At 31.9% G+C, this 27,628-nt stretch overlaps 1 protein-coding gene across 1 annotated transcript; it reads left to right on the forward strand.

The window, feature by feature from the left end:
* Positions 1 to 27,189, forward strand: LOC136038234 (outer membrane protein H.8-like). The gene is made up of 3 exons (XM_065721339.1): positions 1 to 68; positions 13,681 to 13,822; positions 26,901 to 27,189. The coding sequence occupies exons 1-3, from the start codon at positions 60 to 62 to the stop codon at positions 27,083 to 27,085; spliced, it is 336 nt and encodes a 111-aa protein (XP_065577411.1). The 5' UTR covers positions 1 to 59; the 3' UTR covers positions 27,086 to 27,189.
* The last annotated feature ends 439 nt before the right edge of the window (positions 27,190 to 27,628 follow it).

Raw genomic sequence — 27,628 nt, forward strand, 5'->3', positions numbered from 1 at the left:
TCTTCAAAACTTATAAGGATTTCTCTAGTTTACGGTGTTTGAGGAATCCTTTACTAATAATGAAATATGTAAGTGGTCCATTCTATTGCTAACATTTGTTGAAGTCTAATATTAGTTTACTACTTAAGCTAAATTCGTAGATATACATCTATTTTAAAATATTTCAAACAACAATGGTATTAAAAAAACATGGTTGATCACCCTAAGTAAAGAATAAGTCATTTTTCAAGATAATAGCAACCAATTTTTTAAATCTACATTTGTCAAAGTCTTTTTCTTGCATTTTAGCAATAATTTTTTTTAACTTATCTTGCTGAAAAACATCTAAAGCTGGATATTTGTTTAAATTTTATCAAAGTAGGAATGATATCCTGGCCTAGATCTATTTTTTAAACTAAACTCTTAAATGACTCAAGGTCTGCTCATTTCTAACTTCAGTTCTCTGCTTGTGTCCAATATTTTTTTTAGTTCTGTCTTTCCTGTTGTCTTTTTTTTTGTCATATGACTGTTTCAAATGTTTGAAGCCTTGAAATGCTTTCAAGATGATTTTTATTTCACGACTGCTACTGCTTATAAATGAGTTTCACTGTGCTTTATATTTGCTATTCCTAAACGTATGGTTTTATTTTGTTGGTTTAATTTTTTCTCCTTATGTTTTTTTTTTACTGATTAGCAAACATGGAACAAATGCCAAAAGTCATTTGAAGATTCTTTCAGTTTTTTGTACCTTGCTCTGGTACATACCCCGCTACCTCTCTCCTCCGTGTGCCGGAAAGAACAAGAACAAGGTCTTTCATTTCCTGCTGGACATATTTCTGCAATAAGAGGAGAACCGTTTGCCCTCTCAACGAATGGACTGTATTCTGTATAATTACTCTTAATATTTTTCACAGAGTGGATGCACCAAACGTCTTTTAATTTCGTTTAATATTTTCAGAAAGGGGAGGGCTACTGGGTCTGAATTCCTCCCCATGAAATATTTATCTCCGAACGTGAAAAGTAACAAAAATGCATATAAACAAATTTTTGCTGCATTTTGTGAAGTATTTTTACCCCCTCCCTCCCCCAGAATACGAATACTAGAAACGCCCCTGGTTAGGGCATTAAAGTGAAACTTTAAGGAAATGCTGAGAGATGTCAAACACGATCATGCTGATTGTCAGGCTGGTTATCAAAAGGATGTATCGGCAATATCTAAGGAAAATTTGAAAATCCCAATGTATGTTGAGGTGATGTTAAAGATGGATTGAAGGCCAGCCGAATCCCCCACCCCCTTCCTTGCCCTTTTTAGGTTCCCCCTCTGTACGACACTGATCGAAATTTTGAAATTGTCATTGTTCAGACTAGTCAAAACTTCTAATAGCTATGCATCTAGGGATACCATGCCTCCCAGAGCTTTGGAGCAAGGATCGTTAGTTTTGCAATTTGCCAATTGTTCACATGTAGGATCAAAAGGGACTATGTCAAACCACACTATAACCATCCAGGTTATCAACAGGGCGTATCCGCAATGTGTTATGAACGGTTAAAGGTATAAGCTTGAAACACGTAGGACCACTATTGGAGGAGACATACGCTCTTATACGTGAAATAATTTCAATTCGCTTCAAGTGTTAATGCCACTCTTGGTTTTCATTTGAATAAAAAACAGTTTTTTTTTCATTTTTCGAACAGTTTGTGGTAACAAACTGTAAGTAAAAAGCGACCAAGGCAAACAGTAAACTGGACTACAAAGAATGATTTCTAATAATAAGTAAATGCATCAAAAGGACTTGCTGTTTGTAATGATTCCATATATATAAAATTCATTAGATTTAGTGTCACCCATCAAAAGCTAAGAGTCAGAGAAAATTTGCCTGATTTACTAAAAGGGGTGAATCATCCTCAAAACATAAGCGATCTTAATTAAAATTTTTGCCATTGTTTACATGTAGTTTTTGCTATTGGGAAATATGCAGAAATTTAACAGGGGGGGATTTATGCACGGAGGTATTTCATAGATAAAAACTTTTGTGAAGAGCAAAGTTTCTGGGGGTGTTTTCTCAGGGGAATTTTTACACTCTGGCATGATTTGAAAAGCAGACAGAAATTCAATAAAATCTTTTAATTAAATAAAATTGATTTTATTTTTTAATTAAATAAAATCAATTGATTATATCTTTTTAATTAAATAAAAAGTCTTCTTTTAGTCTTCAGAGTGAGAACACCTTTTTGATTTATTGGATTTTAACTTGCTGTGAACTTTAATTAATTCAGTAACCATAGCTAATTAACGCCCCAAGGGTAAATTGTATGTCGTCTGAACACCTGTTTATTGAGGAGAAAAATTGTAATAACCGGCTTGGATACGGACTTAGATTCTGCAAGACGATTGAAAAAAAAATTGCCTGTGTTAATTAGGGCGAGAGGGATACGGAATGGGTTAATGTGGCAAAACTTAACTTGTATGAAATCCGCTACTGAACTTTATTACCCGGTCACTAGCATGTAGATTGAAAACACAAGTTTTCGTTAATAGTCGAGTTCTTCTCTCGTGAATCTATCGTTGATGCGAAGAAAGTATTATGGACATTTTATGAAAATTTGGGATACGATGATAGAATGAGAACAGCTAATAAGGGCTCGATGTGCTAGATTTAGTGAAGGCCGTCTATTGAGGCTCCAAAGACAAGAAAGTTTTGCCTAGATTTGTTATATATGAGCCCGATTAAGTACCCGAGAGCGTCGATGCAGTTGGTATTACAACTAAAGTGAAACAGATGATTAGAAAGTTAGACAGCGTCACGGAACATCTGAAACAGGCTCCAATGTGGTGGCCCACTGCTGTTACTACGAAACAGCATTCCACCCCTCTACCATACTTGGTCGTTGTGAAAAACCCGCTAAAGTCTCTTGAATCTCCCGACGCCCATAAGGACTTCATTCTAACTACATATGGAAAGCTAAGTGACGATATAGTAGAGCTCAAGAAAAATAAGGATGAGTGGAAAGTAATAGTCAAATCAAAGGATTCCGCTGAGAAGTCTGCTAATGCCATGAAGGTAGGAAATAGTCCACTTGAAACAAGCGTTAAATCAAAGAGGTTTTTAGGAGTTCTGCGATTTGTCCCAAATGATCTTAAAGCAAAGATGTGGCTAAGTTGATTCCATCATGTGAAAAAGCTGAGCAAATCGGTCAGTCCCGCACTTTCAGACTTTATTTTCCGTCAAAAGAGGCCTTGGGGGCTAACATGAAGGAACCCCTGAAGATCGGTTTTGAACGTTTTCGCATTGATGTTTTTCAAACATTACACTGCCGTTGTTTCAAATGCCACCATGTAGGACATCTGGCGGCCGAGTGTCATAATGCCAAGTTCTGTTCTCAGTGCACAGGCTCTGACCATAAAAATATAAAGGAGTAGCCATGTATGTAGAAGAAAAGATGTGTTGTGTGCAAAGCTTCGGGTTGTTCATGTTATTCAGTGTCCTGCCCCGAAAATCGGAAATTGACTGCTGAACAGTACAAATCTAACAGCTTTCAACGAATATTGATGTTTTTTTTTCCGTTGTGTCATGGAATATTAACGGTGGCATTCTTAATAAACTACCAGTCCTGGAGAAGTTATGCGAATCTTATAGTGTCATCTGTATGCAGGAGCACTTTTTGATGGATTTGAATCGTCAGCTTTTATGCCCTTCCTCTAACGTAACAATATGTCTCTCCACAGCAAGAAGATTTAAAGTTAAAGTAAAACCAAGTGGCGGTTTAGCCTTCCTGACAACTTGTCAATCAGAATTGTTTGAAATGTGTGATTGCTATCTTGCTGTGACGGTTGATAACTTGGTAATTGTCAATCTTTATCTTCCAACGAATTAGAGGGCCGTTTCTGAAAGAAAATTTGCTATCGCTTACAGACAGGTGGCCAAACTGTTAAAAAAGATCGAGAAGATGAGCAGGAAGTGTATAATTATCGGAGACTTTAACTGTGATCTACTTGCGAATTCAAGGGCTAGAGCTGAAACGTTTCTATTTATTCTACCAACCGGTTACTCGATTGTACCGAAAGATCGAAATTATTCGTTTATTTCAACTTGTGAAAGTACTTCTAATCTTGGCCATGTAGTCTTTCTCCATCCTCCCAATGCAGATCTTATTGTTAAAGTCAGTTTCGAAGGTGAATATAGTGACCATATCCCTTTGTTCCTGTCGTTCCCTGTCCGAGATTAAATAAAAAAAAACTAATTTTTTTTAGCTGAAAGTAAGGAGCGACATTAAAACTTAAAACGGACAGAAATTACTCCGTATATGAAATGGGTTTCCCCTCCGCAATCCCTCGCTCTTTACGCTAAAGCTTTCAATTGTTTTAAAAAGTAGAATTGTGGCAAAGAGTCAAACTTTAGCGTAAAGAGCGAGGGATTGCGGAGGGGAAAACCCATTTCATATACGGAGTAATTTCTGTTCGTTTTAAGTTTTAATGTCACTCCTTACTTTCAGCTAAAAAAATTAGTTTTTTTTTATTTAATTTCTGAACGTTTTTGAATTAATGCATGATTGGTTTTGGCTCTCCGCACATAAATTATTAAAATGAAATTTGTATATTAATTCTTTTTTGGCTAAATCGCTTTCTCTTAGTTTTGATCAGACGATTTTGAGAAATAAGGGGTGGAGAAGGAGGCCTAGTTGCCCTCCAATTTTTTGGTTACTTAAAAAGGCAACTAGAACTTTTAATTTTTAATGAACGTTTTTATTAGTAAAAAATATACGTAACTTAAGAATTAACTTACGTAACAAATTTTCATAACCTTATATTTTTATTATGTATACGAGGGGGTCTGTACCCTCGTTAATACCTCTCTCTTTACACTAAATCGTAAGTTTTGTCCCAATTCTTTAAGAATGACCCCTGAATAAGAAAGGCCGTAGAATAAATAGTTGAAATTACTAAAAAATACTTTAGCATAAAGAGTGAGGTATTTATCTCCTCCTAAATACCTCGCTCTTTATGCTAAAGTATTTTTAGAACCCCTCATATGCGTAGTAATCTCTGTTCGTTTTAAGTTTCAATGCTACTCCTTCCTTTCATTTGAAAAAAGTTTTCATGTTTATTTTTCATTGTTTTCTTATAGTAATGCTAGAAAATCCTGCGCCCTTTTCATTGAATTTTTCTTCCCCCATGACAGATTCCTCCAAGGAAAGATCCTCCAACATAGCCCCCTCTCCTCAGCCCCACCCCCAAACAAAATAAAATCCCCCTGAAAACGTCTGTACACTTCCCAATAACCATTACTATATGTAAACACTGGTCAAAGTTTGTAACTTGCAGCCCCTCCCTCAGGGATTGTGGGGGAGTAAGTCATCCCCAAAGACATAGTTATTATATTTTTGACTATGCTGAACAAAATAGCTATCTCAAAATTTTGATCCGTTGACTTTTGGAAAAAAACGAGCGTGGGAGGGGGCCTAGATGCCCTCCAATTTTTTTGGTCACTTAAAAATGGCACTAGAACTTTTTATTTCCATTAGAATGAGCCCTCTTGTGACATTCTAGGACCACTTTGTCGATACGATGTCCCCTGTGAAAAAAAAAAACAAACAAATAAACACGCACCCGTGATTTGTCTTTTGGCAAAAAATACAAAATTCCACATTTTTGTAGATACGAGCTTGAAACTTCTACAGTAGGGTTCTCTGATACGCTGAATCTGATGGTGTCATTTTCGTTAAGATCCTACGACTTTTAAAGGGTGTTTCCCCCTTTTTTCTTAAATAAGGCAAATTTTCTCAGGCTCGTAACTTTTGATGGGTAAAACTAAACTTGATGAAACTTATATATTTAAAATCAGCATTAAAATGCGATTCCTTTGATGTAGCTATTGATATCAAAATTCAATTTTTTAGAGTTTTGGTTACTATTGAGCCGGGCCGCTCCTTACTACAGTTCGTTACCACGAACTGTTTGATGCTCCCTCTTCTAAATTTGTCAAAAGGAAATCAAAATTTTTACGTGTTAAATCTTGCGACAAGATTGATAAGGGTACCTTCCAAGGGGAGTGTGACTCAATGCTAGATAAAATCCGAGTTTTCAGCTGCTCCAACGGCAACTTGGGAGGGACGAGTCTGATATTCGTATTGAACTGAATTTTTATTGTGCGCAGATTGCTCACGCTCTAAAAAATGCCGAGAAATTCGCTGTCCCAGTGAGAAGGTGTAGATCTGAAACCGAAAAATTTGGATGGTCCAGTAACGAGAGCCTCAAATCCGCTTGTCAGTCTTCGAAATTTTGGTTACGTCTATGGAATGATTGTGAAAAACCTAGAAACGGAGTTGTAAATGCTTTACGGTTACTTACTAAGTGGCACTTTCAGAAGGAGCTCAAAGCTCACCGGGTTGGCCTAAGTGTTGTAATTGCGGAATCGGTCGCGAATGACCCTAATAATTTATGAAAAATTCGTTCGGCAAATAATAAAACTCGGGAAAGCAAAATTACTATTAGTGAGAACCAGTGGCATTTATTTTTCAAAAGTCAGTTCACCGAACCCGACGTTAACACTCTCGAGAAATTTGAAACGGAATTAAATAATCGCTTACTTACTCCTGGACCGAATACCTTTGTAGTAAGTTCTAGTGAATTATGTGATGTTATACGAAAGCTTAACAAAAGACAGTCTATGGGTTATGATGGCATATGCACCCTTCATTTACAAAATGGGTCGTCTGGCCCGTGTGCTAAGTTAGCTGAGCTGAATGTACACATGTGTAATAAGCAAACCGGCCATGAATGGCAAAATGCTGTTTTTTGACGTGGAATTATTTTTGTTTGTATTTTAGAGTGTAATTACGACATGTTGTTTCTTTCTTCTTTTTTTTCCTTTTTTTTCAATTTACTCCATCACTTCATTATTTTGTATGATGGGTTATCAATAAATACATACATACATATAGCATTTGAAAAGGAAGATGTATTGATCGCAAATTTTTTGTTTTGTTTTATTTGAATCTCCCCTTTGAATAAGCTAAATAAAATAAAAAAGTTTTTTCAAATGAAAGTAAGGAGCAACGTTAAAACTTAAAGTGCACAGAAATTATTCTCTATGCAAGAGGGCTGCCCCTTCCTTATCCCTAACTATTTACGCTAAGCTCGTTAAAATTACTTCCCATTCAAATTCAACGGCTGTTGTGTTTCAGGAGCCGTTCTTAAGGAATTTGGACACAAAATCAAACTTTTTCGTAAAGAGAGAGGGATGAGAGAGGAGCAGTCCCCCTCATATACCGAATAATGTGTGTTCATTTTAAGCTCTAGTCGTGGCTTCTTTCAGTTAAAAAACTTGTTTTTTTTGTATGGATGTATGTATGTATGTATTTATAACCCATCATACAAAATAATTAAGTGTGGAGTACATTGGAAAAAGAAAGAAACAGCATATCGTGTTACATTCTAAAATACAAACAAAAATAATTCCACGTCAAAAAACAACATTTTAACATTCATTGCCGGTTTGCTTGTTGCAAATGTGTACATTTGACTCAGCTAACTTAGCACACGGGTTAGACAAGCTATTTTTTTTCATCAAATTGGAGTTGCGGCTCCACGGAAAAATTCGCAACAGAAACTTAGCAAATTTGAAGAAAACGCGCTTCATCATAAGATGGCCAGATTCACTAAATATAGGGTAAAACGGTACTAAACACAGAATATGTGGCAGGACGACACTATTGTAAATCCTTACAAGATGGGTTCTGTTCCAATGAAAATGAGAACTAACAATTGTACTATATGCACGACGGATTTTATTTTCTATACTTTCTGGCATCAATAGCTTAGTTTTCTTTGGATTTTTTCCAATAGGAAGGCCAAGATAACTCAACTTAATACGAGACTTTACTTCTGTACCATTCAGATCTATAGATATATCATCTGATCTAATCGCATCTAATTCATTCAAAAAACATCACATTTTCCAGCATTTAGGGAAAGCCCAATATCACTGTAGTTTTTAGATATCTCTAAAAAACATTTTTCTAGCCCACTGGTAGTCCTACTAATATTAAAAATGTCGTCAGCATAACATAATATCGACTGATCAATATCAGATCAACAGATCAATAGCACAAAGAAAGTTGGCACTGAGCTGGAAGCGTTGCATTATTGTAAACCGAAGAAGAAGTAAACGCATTCTCCTTAACCCTGATATGAATTGGTATATCATCAGTCAGCAAATTGCTTCCAGGTATACGTATTTTTGCTTTCATATGGCGGTACATGTACAAAAAAGGTCTAACTAAGTCTAGCGATACACCACGGTTCAAAAGCTCATTCATTGCTTGGGGATGCAACAACGAATCAAACGCTTTACTAACATCGTATGTTCCAAGCGCTAGAGTACCACCGAATTTATCTGCATCGATCAACAAAGTGCACAGACATTAAGAGCATGGAAGCAGCCAAGCTTAGGCTTGAAGCCAAACTGGTGAGGAGGCATGTAACAGAAAGAACGTATGTTATTAATTAAAAGTAATTCAAACACCTTCGTAAAAACGCTTGAAATAGTTATAGGCTGATACGATGAGCATTCAGACGGATCCTTCCCTTTTTTAGAATCAATGAAACAAGACCAACAGAAAAAGAATCTGGAACTATGCGGCAGCGAAAAACCATTTGGTACAACAAAGAAAGATGACATATAAGCTTATCAGACCCATTTTGTAAATGAAGGGCGCATATGCCATCATAACCCATGGACTGTCTTTTGTTAAGCTTTCGTATAACATCACGTAATTCACTACAACTTACTACAAAGGTACCTGGTCCAGGAGTATGTAAGCGATTATTTAAATCCGTTTCAAATTTCTTGAGAATGTTAACGTCAGGTTCGGTGAACTGACTTTTGAAATATGAATGCCACTGGTTCTCTCTAATTGTAATTTTGCTTTCCCGAGCTTTATTATTTGCCAAACGAGTTTTCCATAACTTATTAGGGTCATTCCCGATCGATTCCGCAATTGCAACACTTTGCCAACTCGGTGAGCTTTGAGCTCCTTCTGAAAGTGGCGCTTAGTAAGTAACCGTAAAGTATTTACAACTCTGTTTCCAGGTTTAATACAATCATTCCACAGACGTAACCAAAATTTGAAGGATTGACAAGCGGATTTAAGGCTCTTGTTACTGGACCATCCAAAATTTTCGGTTCCAGAACTACACGTTCTCACTGGGACAGAGAATTTTTCGGCATTTTTTAGAGAGTGAGCAATCTGCCCACAATAAAAATTCAGTTCAATACGACTGTCAGACTTGTCCATCCCAGGTTGTCATTGGAGCAGTTGAAACAGAACTTGGATTTTATCTAGCATGAAGTCACGCTCCCCTTGGAAGACACCCTTATCAATCTTGTTCCAAGATTTTACCCTTAAAAATTTTTATTTTCTTTTGACAAATTCAGAAGAGGGAGTATCTCGGACGGGGATCAACAGGAACAAAGGGATATGGTTCCAAACCTACTTTCACAATAAGATCTGGATTGGAGGATGGAGAAAAACTACATGGTCAAGATTAGAAGTGTTTCCAGAAATTGAAATAAACGAATAATTTTGGTCTGTCGGTACAATCGAGTAACCGATTGGTAGAATAGATAGAAACGTTTCAGCTCTAGCGCTTGAATTCTCAAGTAGATCACAGTTAAAGTCTCCAATAAGTATACACTTTCTGTTCATCTTCTCGATCTTTTTTAACAGTTTGGCAGCCTTTCTGCAAGCGATAGCAAACTTTCGTTCAGAAGCTTCGTCCCTGTAATCGGTTGAAAGATAAAGATTGACTATTATCAAGTTATCAACCCTCACAGCAAGCTAGCAATCACACATTTCAAACAATTCTGATTGACAAGTTGTAAGGACGGCTAAACCACCGCTTGGTCTTCATTTAGCTTTAAATCTTCTTGCAGGGGAAAGATGTGCTGTTACTTTGAGGAGAGTAATTCAAGGATCCTCCTCCGCCAGTACCTGTATGTGCCTGTATTAGACGCACTAAACTACGCAGGAGGAAGGCCTCATTTCTCTCAATCCTAAGTTGCTCCAGAGTTTCTGGGAATTTCTATTCCGAATCGCCAGTAAAATCTGTTTTTTCATTGCGCCCCCCCCCCAAAAAAATACAAATCCTCTATGCATGTCTAAATAAACGTATATTTCACTAGTGAGGGCTTTTAGATTTAAACCGATAGATAGGGGGTATAATATTGGAACTACTAGCCATTCAAGACGTTATTACACACACCTGGGTCTTGCACAATATTATAGTACACCTGTTTGTTATGTAATGGTATAGTACAACTGATTGTTAGGTAATAGGGGCTTGTTTCTTTACTTATGCAAATGCTTTCTTCAAGATCTACCTGGTCGATATGTTCAAAAACCCGTGAGGGCTAGGGAAAAACCCTTCAGGGCTTCGAAATTATTGCGACCCCGATTTAGTGATAATCTTCATGGAACTCTTAACTCTGAAGTTTTATTTGTTCTTAGAACCCCAGCCATGAGGTCAGATTTTAGCCATATATACGCATGTAGTAGGGTTTGGAACTTCCAGCCGAAGAATATAAGAAATTGTCATTCCATCGGGGATTTCAAATGGTTAATGAAAAGTCACTTGGGTTAATTTTTCCTTTTTTTTTCTCTTATCTTTTTTTCTTTTTTTTTTATAAGTAATAATAGTATTATATATTTTCCAGTTCAATTGAGTATAAATAATTAAAAAAAGATTTGATATAACTATTTGCATTTAAATTTTTTCTTTTTTGTTATTTTTTCTCACCATGTTTATTTTCCTTATCTTGTATTATGAATCTTGATAGATATGTTTGTAATGTTTTTCCCTATGTTTACAGGCCATGGAGTCTTTTCTGGGGATGTTAAAAGAGATGCCTATATTGATTATTTCATACAAATAAAGTTGAAGTTTACCGTTGGAGAAGAGTATAGCATTAATCGAGCTAATTCAGTTTGAAACATATTGGGAAATTTCCCTTGGTGGCAGTGTTCTATTAGACTTGGCACCATGAACACCAATCAAATAATCAATGTATTTCATTTGGATCCCTACACATCAGAACAAAAATCTTATTGCCTACCCTTGGGTTTCTTTGACCATATTAAATGGGATAATAATGCCCTTGTAATTGTTGATAATAGCCTATTAACTGTTTAGACGGGACATAGGATGTGCTTACTTCAAACTGCGAAGAATATTGAAATTTTCGCCCGCCCCCTTGGCCTACCGTATGCATTCTATACACATCACATCAAAAAACTTTCTTGAGCAAAGTGGAAAATCTATTACTCAAAATCGGATGTGAGCACAAGATTTATCAACCAAAAGCTGGGCTTTCTTGCGCTATTACATTTTACTTTTGTATACTTCCAGTGAATTTCTTAGCATTCATCGTGATAATCGTCGATTGAACGACTTTTTAGTTGAAAATACTCTTTCCTACCTGTATAATATAAATTTCAGTGCCCTGAGAGTGAAATACTCTAAATGTTTGAAGATTTCTTCTTCCACGTATAGGTAGCCATCGGTAATGGTTACCTATACTAACCAACTCACTAGGATGCAGCTTGCACTCATCTTAGTATCCAAAGTCAGGATCGCATTTTCTAGAATGTAATGTAATTTAATTTTTATTACATCTCCTTATAGGTCAGTTATACTATTTTTATTCATATTATAAAATTCACGTGTATCAATTTTCTTATTTGAAGTAACATTAACTGCGAAATTCCTTATAAGAAGAATCACTTTCTGTAACAGCCAAATAAAAATCAGTAGGTTCGTAATAATAGCCAGATACTGGCTATAGTAGCCAGTATCTTCGCAGATATGTAGTAAAAACCAGAATCTCTTATTATTCCAGCAATTTAAGCGCAGACCAAGTTCTTCCTCCCAAAACAATTTAAGAACACGCTGATACCAGTATCTCAAAATAAACTGAAACAACGTTTAGGTTTTTTTTGCAATCATACTAGGGTAAGTGTTTTCCCCTTGATCACATTTGTCATAGTGACAATTCGAGCATAGGAAACATCTAGTGTGAGAGTCACAAATATCTTCAAGAGAGGAACTATAGTTTTTAATTTGAACCGCGTACCCTCTGTGCAATTTACACGGATCGGATAGTCTACAGTTTTCATTATAGTCATCAACAATTCTCACGGGATGACCAGCTGCCCCACGTATAAGAAAATAATGGACATGTGCAAAACATTTTTCAATGTCGTCGGTCTCGCTGCTAAAAAGAAACTGACTGATAATCGATAAAATGAAAGTCTTCTAGAAGAAAGAGTAATTGAGTGACGTGACACATCAAATCAATTTGTTTGGACGGGATTTTTTTTAATGTCGAGTTATTTGTTGCTTCTTTGCAAAATGGTACTCAAAGCAAGTGAGTAAGTAGTGCTCAAAAGCAAATCACAATATCGTTTTTTTTGTGACGACGCAAAAGTTTAGCACAATAGCCCAAAGACGGAGAACCATTTTTATCTATATTGTTCAGCATCCTTTGACAAAATATTTTCATTTTTATAGATAACTCTTGAAAATCATTACCTAGAATCAAACATTTTACCAAAGTCACTAGATTCCGTATGTTTTTTTTTGTTTCTCAAATCAAGCCATTTTTTAATCTCCAGACTCTCACTACCAATTATAGACTAACAAAAAATGAAGATTCTTTATCACTAGAAAAATATACAACAAAACATATAACAAAATTACTCCTTCATAGAGATTAAATCAGATCTTTGTCTTCAATATATTTCCCTAACGCATTTAATCTGTCTTGCAATTTTTGTATATGCATTACATTTACTTCTACTGCAAAGCATAGCTGTTCTTCCTACTTGAGTTTTCTCGATATTGGATATCGTGTAAACACCTCAATCTATTCTTTGGTTAGCTGATATTCCCTTGTAATTTCTATTGCTATTTTAAGCACTCTAGGCTTCATTTTGCCATTGCTAGCACCTTCAATATTCAATAGAATAAAAGCATCCATTCCTAAAGAATATGCCAAGAATGACATCCTCAATGTTGAAATAGTGAACTCTTTTTCAATACTGAGGCGAGTGAATAGTAAGATCCGATTTGTCACGAGCTGTTGACCTTCAAATCCAGTTTTGCTGGATTATGTTGGTCTGCTGGAACCAAAACAAGTCACGTAAGATGACATCATTTTTACTTGTAAATATTGGACCAAGATCAATTTTCTCCAACCGGGACCTTCCCGCTTGAATAGCGGATCCTGAACTCTAACAATCTCCATTACGTAACAACCAAAGAAATCTTGAAGAAAACACTTATATAAGTAAACAAATAAACCCCTATTACGTACCAACTCAAGAGATCTTGATTCGACAGGCCCCCTGAAGTTTTTTTCTGGCCTTCGCAGGCCTTTAAACATATCGACCAAGGGATTCTTGTGGAAAACATTTGCTTAAGTGAACAAGCAAGCCCCTTTTACGCAACAATCAAGTGTACTATACAATTGCGTAATAAACAATTGCACTATAGTATTTCGCAAGAACCAAGTTCGCGTAATAGCGTCATGAGGGGCTAGTAGCTCCTATAGTATACCCCCTATCTTTTGGTTTAAATCCAAAAAGTCCTTACTACTTATTTCTCGAGAAAAAATTGCCTTAAGATGGTAATAAAACTTTCAGATTCTGCTCGAGCTTCAAGATATGACAGCAGGAGTTGTAGAACCTGGTGAAGAGTCAAATAGCTATGAAAAAGAAGACAATATTTCCTTTTTCGGTGTAAGGATATACTCCTTGTGGCTACAGTTACAGATGATGCTATGGGGTAAGAAAAATATTTTTCTTAAGGACTAAACTTTTGTGGCTAATCTATCTCTAAATTTCAATTTTGTATGCCTCAACAAATTTTGTTTTTACGTATATCTTTGAATTTACTTTTTGAGTACTACTTTTCTTCGAATGCCCGGACGAGAACAGGCTGGGTATAAGGAGTTGGAGCTGCTCCAGTGTTCTGAAATGACGTGGGGTCTCCGTTCCATCACAACGAGAAATTAAGCGAGAAAAGGGGTTTTAATTTCAACAATTTTCCGTTAAGAAAGGCTCCCGGACGTGGGCGCAAATTTTTTGGAATATTTTTTTTTAATTAAAGTGTTGTTTTGTTTTTATTTTTTGTTCACTGCTTTGTTAAAATCCCGTTTTTCTGCTTAATTTTTGGTAAATGGAAAAGTAGTGTGGTCTAAGAAATTATTTACGTCTAGCCTACGGATGGCAAAAGACCAATTCAGTTTTATTATTTTTGAATTTAGCAAAAAACGTACAACTATAATTATATAAAAAAAGAAATTTAATTGTAAAGTAAATAAAATAATCCCAAAATCGTTTTGTTTCAAGTATCATTTAACTACATATAATGAGGCTAATCACACGAAAATAAAATATTGTGATGAGGAAAGTTAAAAATGGAAAACTTATATCTGAAACTAAAACATATTTTTCATTTTTGATATTTTTAATTTGAGGAAAGATTTTCACTTTAATTTAGGAATGTGATTTTTTAAAATCCAACCTAAAGACTAATATTTAATTGGCTGAAACTTTTGATTGAAAATTAATATTGTCATTTACCAATATCTAGGAGTAAGTTCATTTTCTCGTTTGTTACATACGAGGGAGCGAGATTACGTCTGAGGTATTAACTTTCTCTCATTGCGAATAAATACAAGTTATGCAGATTAGCATATAAATCGACATCACTACTCCATTAAAAAAATAATTAAGATTTTAGAATTTTTCTATTATTTTGTGGTGAATATGATCCCTATCTCCACTTAACTTTTTTTCTCCATTTAGCCCCCCTTTTCCGTTTCTATTTCTCTTCTTGGAAGTGTGAATTTTGCTGTTGGTTTATTTCTTGTGCTGAAGGAGACGAGTCGAGTTTTACCTCTCTGTCTGCCTTGTTTAAATTGCATTATGTTATTACAATGGAACAGTTCAGTACGTAAGAATTTCCCATTTAGATTTATTTGTAAAATTTGTTGATCCCATAAACCACTTGTTGAAGCTAGTTATTATGATTTATTAGCTCAAGATAGGAAGTTTCCGATCTTTATTTACGATTTGAAATTACAAATCCGTCTCATACTTTAGTGTCATCTAGTTAAAACAATTTAAAAAATAGATGACAGTATTTGGTGTTTGCCTTTAAACAGGATGTATTTATAAGGAGATGTAAGTATATATATAGAAGAAGAAGAAGAGATGTGAGTATATTTTGTTTCAAAAGCAATTTGGCTTTAATTGATTATTGGTTCATCTATTGTCAATTAAGTACTTATAAAATTCCCTTTATAATCAAAACTGACCTTGATATTCAAGACTGCAGGAATAGTAGTTCGGAGCAATAGGAATAGAAGGATAAAAAAAAAAAATCGAGAACAATATCAGATATAATATATCGTTTACGTAAAAAAACACTGATATAAGCCTAGAATAGGGGCTGTTGAAAAGCAAGCATGTTAAGAAAACAATTCTTACTTTGTTGTTTTGTATTGTTTCGGATTAACGATGCTACTTGACTACTAAGGTCTTTGTGCCGACCCTGCACTGTATTGCTACATCCAGGTTCGATTTCTGGGTCCTGTATTACCGAGCTGAGGTCAAACCCTCTGCACCACCACAGAGCATTCTTACTTCATAATATGTACAATAATTGTAGTTAAAACATGACTGCAGCTCCACTATACGCACCCCCCCCCCCTAATGTGCAAATATATAGCCCAAAGTTGGCTATGTTCAACTCTTGCACTTTAGATAGCAAAGAATAAGTTCTAGTAGCGTCAATTCCTAATAATATTTTGGGGCATGAATTTCCTTACATTTTTTAAAAATAATAATGCAAAAGAAGCCAATTTCCAAAATCCAGGGAGAATAAAAACAAAAAAAAAAAACAACAGAAAAACAATGCATTTTTTAAAGCTAGGGTGAGGGGGCACACTCTATCCTTAACTGGTACCCCTCTTCCAAAGACCCCAATTTTTGAAATAAAATCATAAGGAACAAAAGTTAAACAACCAAAAGGATTCTTCAATTCAGACATATGATTGGACCATTGCTGGAAGTATGGACTTATGGTTTTTTTATGACAATAATTTTGATCATTCAATGCTGCTCCTAAAAAGCCCAAAAAAACCTCCCAAAAACCAGGACATCAAAAGTAAAAGCTTGAAATCCACGTCTTAACTTCCACACTTGGGAAATGCATATCCACATACAAAGAATCCTTTCCACTCCTTGCCTTGATCTTGCTAGGTCCTAGTGGAAAAATCTTTGCAGATTTTGATAAATCAATCCAAGCCTTAATTGTACCTTAACTCTAAAAATACCCACATTTTGTGCATCTTCTTGTTCATAAATATTCAGTAATGGCTTAGGAGCAGCATTGAATCATCAAAATTGTTGTCATAAGAAAACCCATAAGTCCATACTTCCAACGATGGTCCAATCACATGTCTAAATCAAAGAATACTTTTGGTTGTTAACTTTTGCTCCATATGATTTTCTTCGAAAATTTGGGTCTTTGGAAGAGGGGTACCAATTGAGGATAGTGTCCATCCTCACCTTAGATTTGAAAATTGCAATACTTTTCTGGTTTTTATTTAATTGTCCCTGGATTTTGGAAATTGGCCTAAAAAAAATTTACTCAAAAAAAATCTAAGGAAATTAATGCCCCAAGAGATTTTTGGGAATTGACGCTACTAGAACTTATCCTTTGCTATCCAAACTGCAAGAGTTGAACATAGCCAAAAACTGATACAGCTTTGTCCTGCTCTACATGATTGTGCACAATTTCGATGCTTTAAGGAGACCGGTTTCGGTAAGTCACGTTGTATCATCACAGTGTTCTGGAATTGCAAAGTATTAGTAAGAAAAAGTTAGAGTTAAGGACAAACTTAGATATTTTGATAGTGAAATTAAATATTTCTGGAAGTAATTTTTAATATTTTGAATGTAAAAGTTGTCGTTTGTCATGTGAGTCATGGCTGCAGCAATATCTGTAACCTAGTAAAGAACAAACCGGGGCCCTTAGTTACAAAAAATTTTTAAAATAAAAAAAAAACCTAGTAGTAAGAAAGGAAATGATATTTGTAGCTGATTCAGTAGTGTTAGGTATTATTTTGATTAATCTTAATAGTAAAATGTTATTTTGAAAAGACAGTTATAGTATTTGACATACAGCCTGAAACCCCTCAAAAATACCACGGGATTTAAACAAAAAGTACGTTCCTGGAATTGCCATTACTAAAATTTCCAAACAGAAAACTTATACCCTACCCCCTTAAAGAAAGTAAATTCAATTTTTTTGGTAGGGTAGTACTGATGTTTTGCCTTAATTTAAAATACCAGTAAAGAGTGATGATGGTGAGGAAAAGATTAACTGAAAGAACTAGTCCAATATCGTGTCAGTAATGCAAAAATGTCTTTTTTCTAAGTTGTATCTATTGTATGAAATATAATACCAGTGCACTAGATTAATGGGTTCAATCTGCCTTTCTACATCTTATTTGTGCAACATGATAATTACAAGGTTCTATTGTTGTTGTTTTTTTTTGCTTTTTTTACACATTACGTCACATTATTTTTTTCTGGCATCCTCTTTCCCTGTTTGTTTTTCTTCTTCACTCATTTTTTATAATAAATTTGTCAATTTGGTCAATTATTGTTACCTTTATCACATTGCCCCCCCCCCCCAATATTTTGCTCTAGATCTGCCATTACGAGGTTCAATTGTTTTTTTGACACATTACCTTACTTCTAAAATACACAAAATGTGGAGCCCTGAGCGTTTGATAAAAACTGTGCCCTTATCTTGAAGGGTAATTAAAACTTTTAATATTCAATCGAAAGGTTTTCAGTAAAATTAAGGTATGTATTACCTGCGCAAGCATCTTGTATATTATTTTTCAGTAATCCTACAGCTTCAATGTTTTAAACCGAAATGACAATTTTACTATCATTCAGTAGCTGAGACTAATTTTGTTTAATAAGAAAATACACTGAAAAGGATTAATAAACATAACAAAATAGTATTATATTTGACTACGAATAAACTAATTTTTCTGATTTCTAAGCTAATTTGGATTATTCTCTAAGAATAATGTAAGTAATATTATAGCTCTGAATCTTAACAAAGTAGAAGATTTTGAATAATAACTTTCTTATTATTATACAAATGAAATAATTTTCTTGTTTTCTAAGCTAGTTTTAATCAAAGTAAAATCATAGCTTTGAATCTGAAACAAAAGTAGATGATTTTAAGCAATAGTTTTCTTATTATTATACAAATAAAATAATTTTCTTGTTTTCTAAGCTAGTTTAGATCATTCTCTAAGAAAAATCTAAATAAAATGATAGCTCTGAATCTGAACCAAAAGCAAACGATTTTAAATTATAATTTTCTTACTATTATACAAATAATTAAAAAAAAAATTTTTAATTTTTTTTAAATAGTTTAGATTATTCTCTAAAAAAAAGGAAAATATTTTCAAGAAAATGATTTTCTTGTTTTTTAGACTAGTTTAGTCTAAGTAAAATTACAGCTCTGAATCTGAAAAAAAAATTAGTCGACTTTAAAAAATAATATTATTATAATTATACAAATAAAATATTTTTCTTTATATCTAAACTAGTTTAAATTATTTTCGAAGAAAAATCTAAGTAATACCATACCTCTGAATCTGAAATAAAAGTAGGCGATTTTAAATAATAATTTTCTTATTATCATATATAAAATAATTTTCTTGTTTTCTATGCTAGTTTAGGTTATTCTCAAAGAAAACTCTAAGCAAAATCATAGATCTGAATCTGAAACAAAAATACAATTAAAAAAAATAGTTTTAGGCAAATAAAATAATCTTCTTGTTTTTTTAGCTTGTTCAGATTATTCTCTAAGAAAAATCTAAATAAAATCATAGCTGTGAATCTGATACAAAAGTAGACGATTTTAAATAAAATTTTTTTGATTATTATACAAATAAAATAATTGTCTTGTTTTTTAGGCTAGTTTAATCTAAGTAAAATCATTAGCTCTGAATTTGAAACAAAAGTAGTCGATTTTAAATAATCATTTTCTTATAATTATACAGATAAAATAACTTTCTTGTTGTTTAGGCTAGTTTAATCTAAGTAATATCATTAGCTCTGAATTTGAAATAAAACTAGTTGATTATAAACATTAATTTTCTTATTATTATACAAATAAAATAATTTTCTGCTTTTTTAGGCTAGTTTAATCTAAGAAAAATCATTAGCTCTGAATTTAAAACAAAAATAGTCGATTTTAAATAATAATTTTTTTAATATTATACTAATAAAATAATTTTTTTGTCTTTTAAGCTAATTTAGATTAATCTTCAAGAGAAATCTAAATTATATCATAGCTCTAAATCTGGAACAAAAGTAGACGATTAGAAAAATAATTTTCTTATTATTATACAAAAAAAATGATTTTATTATTTTCTAAGTTAGCTTATATTTTTCTATAAGAAAAATCTAAGTATTATCATAGCTCTGAATCTGAAACAAAAGTAGACGATTTTTAAATAATGATTTTCATATTATTATACAAATTAAATAATTTCTTGTTTTCTAAGCTAGTTTAGATTATAGAAAAGTAGATGGTTTAAAATAATATTTTTCTTATTATTATACAAATAAAATAATTTTTTGTTCTCTAAACTAGTTTAGATTATTCTCTAAGAAAAATCTAAGTAAAATCATAGCTCTGAATCTGACACAAAAGTAGACGATTTTAAATTAAAATTTTCTAATTGTTATGCAAATAAAAGAATATCTTTGTTTTCTAAGCTTGTTTATATTATTTCCTAAGAAAGATCTAAAATATATCTTAGCTGTGCATTTGAAAAAAGACGAGTTTAAATAATGATTTCTTATTATTATACAAATAAAATAATTCTCTTGTACAAATCTAAGTAAGATCATAGCTCTGAATCTGAAACAAGAGAAGATCCTTTTAATTAATAATTTTCCTATTATTATAAAAATAAAATAATTTTCTTGTTTTCCAAGTTAGTTTAGATAATTCTCTAAGAAAAATCAAAGTAAAATCATAGCTCTGAATCTGAAACAAAAGTAGATGATTTCAAATAATAATTTTCATATTATTATACAAATAAAATAAAATTTTTGTTTTCTAAGCTAGTTTAGATCATTCTCTAAGAAAAATTTAAGTAAAATCATAGCTCTTTATCTGGAACAAAAGCAGTTGATTTTAGATAATAATATTCTTTTATTTTTCAAATAAAACAATTTTTTGTGTTCGAAGCTAGTTTGGATTATTCTCTAAAAAAATTTGGATAAAATCTCTGAATCTGAAAAAAAAGTAGACGGTCTTAAATAATAAATTTCTTATAATTATAGAAATAAAATAATTTTCTTGATTTACAAGATAGTTTAGATTATTCTCTAAGGAAAATTTAGCTAGAATCATAGCTCTGAATCCGAAACAAAAGAAGACAAGTTTAAATAATAATTTTCCTGTTATTACACAAATAAAATAATTTTCTTGTTTTCTAAGCTATTTTAGATTATTCTCTAAGAAAAATATAAATAGAATCATAGCTCTGAATCTGAAACAAAAGTAGACAATTTGAAATAATAATTTTCTTGTTTTCTAAACTAGTTTAGATTATTGTTTAAGAAAAATTTAAGTAAAATCATTGCTCTGAATCTGGAATAACAGTAGACGATTTTGAGTAATAATTGTTTTATAGTTATACAAGTAAAATAATTTGCTTGTTTTCTCTACTATTTTACATTATTCTCTAAGAAAAATCTAAATAAATTAATATCTCTTAATCTGAACCAAAAGTAAAGGATTTTAAATAAAAATTTTCTTACTATTATGCAAATAATTTTTTAAGCTAGTTTAGAATATTCTCTAACAAAAATCAAAGGTAAAATTATTTTCTTGTTTTTAGACTCGTTTAGTCTAAGTAATAATTAAATCTCTGAATTTGAAAAAAATTAGTCGATTTAAAAAAATAATGTTCTTATAATTGTACAAATAAAATGTTTTTTTTTATATCTAAACTAGTTTAGATTATTCTCTAAGCAAAATCTAAGTAATATCATAGCTCTAAATCTGAAATAACAGTAGAAAATTTTAAATAATAATTTTCTTATTATTATATAAATAAAATAATTTTCTTGTTTTCTAAGCTATTTTAGATAATTCTCTAAGAAAATATAAATAGAATCATAGCTCTGAATCTGAAACAAAAGTAGACAATTTGAAATAATAAATTTCCTGTTATTCTACAAATAAAATAACGTTCTTGTTTTCTAAGCTAGTTTAGGTTATTCTTTAGGAAAAACCTAAGTAATTTCATAGTTCTGAATCTGAAACAAAAGTAGACAATTTTAAATAATAATTTTCTCATTATTATACAAATAAAATAATTTTCTTGTTTTCTAAGCTAGTTTAAATTATTCTCCAAGAAAAAACTAAGCAAAATTATTGATCTGATTCAGAAACAAAAACATACAATTTTAAATAATAATTTTCGTATTATTATGCAAATAAAACAAATTTTCTTGTTTTTTAAGCATGTTCAGATTATTCTCTAAGAAAAATATAAATAAAATCATAGCTCTGAATCTGAAACAAAAGTGGAAGATTTTAGATAATATTTTTTTGATTATTATACAAAAAAAATAATTTTTGTGTTTTTTAGGCTAGTTTAATCTAGCTAAAATCACTAGCTCTGAATCTGAAACAAAAACGATTTTAAATAATAATTTTCTGATTATTATGCAAATAAAATAATTTTCTTGTTTTCTATGCTAGTTTTGATTATCCTCTAAGAAAAATCTAAGTAATATCATAGCTCTGAATTTGAAAAAAAGTACATGATTTTATATAATGATTTTGTTATTATTATACAAATAAAATTATTTTCTTGTTTTCTAATCTAGTTAAGATTATTTTCGAAGAAAAATCTATGTAATATCATGGCTCTGAATCTGAAATAAGAGTAGACGATTTTAAATAATAATTTTCTTATTATTATAAAATAAAATAATTTTCTTGTTTTCTAAGCTAGTTTAGATTATTCTCTAAGGAAAATCTTAATAGAATCATAGCTCTGAATTCGAAACAAAAGTTCACGAGTTTAAATAATAGTTTTCGTATTATTCTTCAAATAAAATAATTTTCTTGTTTTCTTAGCTATTTTAGATTATTCTCTTAGAAAAATATAAATAGAATCATAGCTCTGAATCTGAAACAAAAGTAGACAATTTGAAATAATAATTTTCCTGTTATTATACAAATAAAATAATTTTATCGTTTTCTAAGCTATTTTAGATTATTCTCTAAGAGAAATATAAATTGAATCATAGCTCTGAATCTGAAATAAAAGTAGACAATTTGAAATAATAATTTTCCTGTTATTATTCAAATAAATAACTTTCTTGTTTTCTAAGCTAGTTTAGATTATTCTCTAAAAAAAACCTAAGTAATATCATAGCTCTGAATCTGAAACAAAAGTAGACGGTTATAAATAACAATTTCCTTATTATTATACAAATAAAATAATTTTCTTATCTAAGCTAGTTTAAATTATTCTCTAAGAAAAATTTAAGCAAAATCATAGTTCTGATTCTGAAACAAAAACATACAATTTTAAATAATAATTTTCGTATTATTATGCAAATAAAATAATTCTCTTGTTTTTTAAGCTTGTTCAGATTATTCTCTAAGAAAAATCTAAATATAATCATACCTCTGAATCTGAAACAAAGTAGACGATTTTAAATAATAATTTTTCGATTATTATACAAAAAAGAAATCATTTTCTTGTTTTTTTAGGCTAGTTTAATCTAGGTAAAATCATCAGCTCTGAATTTGAAGCAAAAGTAGTCGATTTTAAATAATAATCTTCTTATAATTATACAGATAAAATAACTTTCTTGTTGTTTAGGCTAGTTTAATCTAAGTAACATCATTAGCTCTGAATTTGAAACAAAATTAGTCGATTTTAAATAATAATATTGTATTATTATACAAATAAAATAATTTTCTGCTTTTTTAGGCTAGTTTAATCTAAGAAAAATCATTAGCTCTGAATTTAAAACAAAAATAGTCGATCTTAAATAATAATTTACTTATTATTATACTAATAAAATAATTTTCTTGTTTTCAAAGCTAATTTAGATTAATCTCTAAGAGAAATCTAAATAATATCATAGCTCTAAATCTGAAACAAAAGTAGACGATTTTAAAAAAATAATATTTTTATTATCATACAAATGAAACAATTTTATTATTTTCTAAGCTAGTTTAGATTTTCCTTCAAGAAAAATCTAAGTAATATCATAGCTCTGAATCTGAAACAAAAGTAGACGATTTTTAAATAATAATTGTCTTATTATTATACAAATAAAATAATTTTTTGTTTTCTCTTTTTGTTTAGATTATACAAAAGTAGACAATTTGAAATAATAATTTTTTTAATTATTATACAAATAAATAATTTTTTTTGTTTTCTAAACTAGTTTAGATTATTCTCTAAGAAAAATCTATGTAAAATCAGAGCTTTGAATCTGAAACAAAAGTAGACAGTTTTAAATAATAATTTTCTTATTATTATGCAAATAAAATAATTTTTGGTTTCCTAAGCTTGTTTAGATTAATCTGAAACAAAAGTTGACGATTTTAAATGATAATTTTCTTGTTATTATTCAAATAAAATAATTTCCTTGTTTTCTAAGCTAGCTTAAGAAAAATATAAATAAAATCATAGCTCTTAATCTGGAACAAAAGTAGACGATTTCAAATAATAATTTTCTTGTTATTATAAAAATAAAATAATTTTCTTGTTTTCTAAGTTAGTTTAGATTATTCTCTAAGAAAAATCTAAGTAAAATCATAGCTCTGAATCTGAAACAAAGTAGACGATTTTAGGTAATAATTTTCTTATTATTATACGAATAAAATAGTTTTCTTGTCTTCCAAGCTCGTTTAGATTATTCTGTAAGAAAAACCTGTGTAATATCAGAGGTCTGATTCTGAAACAAAAGCAGTTGATTTTAGATAATAATTTTATTTTTATTTTACAAATAAATAATTGTCTTGTTTTCATAGCTAGTTCAGATTATTCTCTAAGAAAAATTTAAGTTATAATATAGCTCTGAATCTGAAACAGAAGTAGACGATTTTAAATAATAATTTTCTTATTATTATGCATATAAAATAATTTTCTGTTTTCTAAGCTAGTTTAGATTATTCTCTTAAAAAATATTAGAAACAGCATAGCTCTGAATCTGAAACAAAAGTTGACGATTTTATTCGTCAATAACCAGAAATAAAACCATGATCAAAAATTCCCACTTCCCCAGGGGGAAGGGGGTGCAAGGTTAAAACAGTGCCTTTTGCCTTAGTTGCTTGGATTTATCTTGTCAGTCTTAATGGTCTAGGTTGGTCATTATCAGCTGTCGAACAATTATATTTTTCAGGTCGTTTTCTTGATCTTGTCTCATTTAATGGTCCTGTTCGTTCATTTTGAGCTTACAGTATTATCCTCTTTTGTTCTTTTTTGTACTCATTTTGCGCTAACATTAAATACGTTTGCATCCCTAGATACTATGAAACTGCTGGAAAACCTTTTGAAATTTACATCACCAAATATGGGCACATGCACCAAATATGGGCAAGTGCTTCTAAAACGGTTTCAAAATCTATTTTCCTTGTGTCTTCACTTTCAGTCAGCATGATTGCTAGACTATTTAGTCTATATTTATTGTTAAATTTATTTGATTTTTTGTTTATATCAGATTTTTTTTTTTATTGGTTTTAGCTTGAAAAGTGATCTCTCGCCATAAGCAACACTTACTGGAATTGTTAAGAACATTTCACAATTTCAAACACTAATTGTTCATTTTGATGGCGCTACGGCGCACTTTCAAACCCGGGGCCTGATTGGGTCAAATCGTAACAATCACCTTATTCCGGCCCTGTAGACATGATTAGTAGGCCATATTAACTGTGCTTCCAAAGAAAAGGTCATACTTTCAAAGCTTCTTGTTTCTAAATTAATTAGTCCCTGATTTTCCTTTCGCAAAATGTAAATATGCTTCTTAGTCCTTTACGCTTTAGTTACACAAAAACGACGCACTTTTAACGTAAATAAAGAAATCTAGGATCAGTGGTGTCAATTCATAAAACATAGAGGGGGTGTATTTAAAAATCTAGAAAGGGATATACTTGTTACCATTCTTCAACATATATCTCTCGCTGGCGTGGGAATCCTGTGTCCAAGGGGCACGGGTTCAATCCCAGTTGTGACCAGTTATTTAGTTTGGGATGGGGGTCAGTGGTGTAACTCTGTAAGCTCAGCCAGAGTCGACCCAGATCTAAATGAGTACCTGGAGAAACCGGGGGAAGGTAAGCAGGAAGGGTGTGTGAAAGCACAGGATGGTTGGCCCCCAGCCCCCCATTGCACTTCCTGGCTGAAGGGCCATGAAACGGAGATCAGCACTGCCGGTTTGGACCTTAAGGGTCTAGTGCCTTCTTACTTGCTTACTTACTTACTTAATATATATCTCTTAAAATTATATTACTGTTCATTCAATAAAATACCAATGTCATACATAAAGCAAAATTCAAATGCTTCCTTGCTACCTTCTGAAGAAGAACAAAAAAAAATCCTACTTTTGTATATAGAAGATTGAAAGGTTCACTAAGGCTTTCTGACATTTTTGAATTATGATATAACTTAAAACCAACAGATTCAAGTGAGGTGGAGACATTTACCTCCTCCCTCCTAGAGCTTTTGCCCCCCCCCCCCCCCTTGGCTTCTAAACATATTCTTTTCTTCGTTTTTTTCATAAAAAATACCCTGCTTTGGATTATAATCGAAGAAAATCAACAAAAGAAAATTCCCCCTTCACCTAGATTTTGGAATATTCATTTTTTTTTCTCCCCTAGCATTTTCGCGAATTTGCACCACTAATCTAGAAATAAATTTTACTTTTAGAGATTTTTTCTTTTTTTTTAAATATCGAACTTTGCATATCGTCTAAACTTAATGGATTCAAAATCGACATGAATTCAACCGTTATAATTTGGTTTAAGAAATACATACCCAGTAAAGTTTCTTTTTACGATTTACAATAGGCTGTAAACTATCCTTCCAGTAAATTAACCAGTTCAAATTATGAATATAATTTCTGAGTTTCTAAGTATGTACTCCTACACAGTGGCAAATTTGACTCCGGACATACTGTAGGTGCCGTTTACACATAGTTAACCGTTACTATGTACATGAATTTACCTTTTAACAAGTTTGGTTAATTTGAGACTCTACTTGACTCTACTTAATTATGAATAATACCAAATTTTCTAGACCCAAATCTCCAGTTGAGGTATTTCAAAAAAAGAAGAATACTGGTGGGGGAACCCCATCCCTCCACACAAGGCGTGGAATTCTCGCTGAAAGTAAAGTTAATAAGTTAGTAATAAATTTTACAATAATAAAGGTAGCTTAATGTTAATCCTAAGCCACCTCAACATTTTTTAGGCTATAGTTTGTCTTTTTTTATTTTAAAAAGTTAAATAAACATAGCTTATCATAGTTTATCATTAATCATCGAGTATATATACTACAACTGATTTTGACATGTCCCGTAGTGGCGCACTGGGCTTGACCTTAGCTTGTAATACCGGACTCTGCCATCGAACCTCAATGTAACAACACACTTTAGGGCCAACGCAGGGATCTTAATATTAAAAAATCGTCGTTAATCCGGTTACTTTACTTACTTATAATAACTGAAGTCACATTGAAACGAATTTAAAGAGCAAATTATTTCATTTTTCTGAACAGCCGAAGCTACACCAGCAGATGGAGAACCAGCACCCACTGCTGGGGCAGGTAAAGCACCAGCAGCTGATGCCCCTCCTGCCGAAGCATCATCTGTAGAAGCAACGGATACAGAAGCAAGACCTGCTGAGGCAACCCCCGTCGAAGCAGTACCTGTCGAATCAAACCCTGCAGAAACTTTGCCCTAAGCTGCCGCGGAAGCCACGACTGAAAGTTTTTTTTTTATGTGTTTTAATTTTTTTGAACGTAGTAAGCGATATCTAAGAAATAATAAAATGTTAAAGGATTTGTACTTGATTGTATCTAGATCATAGGATTCCATGTTATGTAATTACTCCAAATCTATTACTTTATAACTCCTGTAAATATTTTTCTTTCAAATAATTTAGAATAAAGTACCCAATGATTAGCTTCAGACGAACTAAAGATACGGAGATGAGAATATTGCTCATCTCAAAAATTATGTTTTCCCTATATGAATATTGCTGGTTCATGTTAGGTAGCTTCTACGTATAAGTAATATGACCTGTGGATTGTTATTTACTAGGTTGCAGCTGCCGCTGCAACTATTATTAGAATCAAATTTTTATTTAGAGATCAAAAATTGAATTTAGTTTTTTTATATTTTTGAATAAAATTCTCATTAAAAGACAAATATACATGCATATATTGATTAAAATTACAGACTTGTTCATTATAGATACACATTAGGAAGTTTTTTAAGGCCGCGT

This window comes from Artemia franciscana, chromosome 17 (assembly GCF_032884065.1).
Source record: "Artemia franciscana chromosome 17, ASM3288406v1, whole genome shotgun sequence".
Lineage (NCBI taxonomy): Eukaryota > Metazoa > Arthropoda > Branchiopoda > Anostraca > Artemiidae > Artemia > Artemia franciscana.

Excerpts from the sequence above, each read along its gene's own strand:
- LOC136038234 (XM_065721339.1), top strand. Across the intron at positions 13,823-26,900 it reads GTTACAGATGATGCTATGGG|CCGAAGCTACACCAGCAGAT; the intron begins GTAAGAAAAATA and ends TTTTCTGAACAG.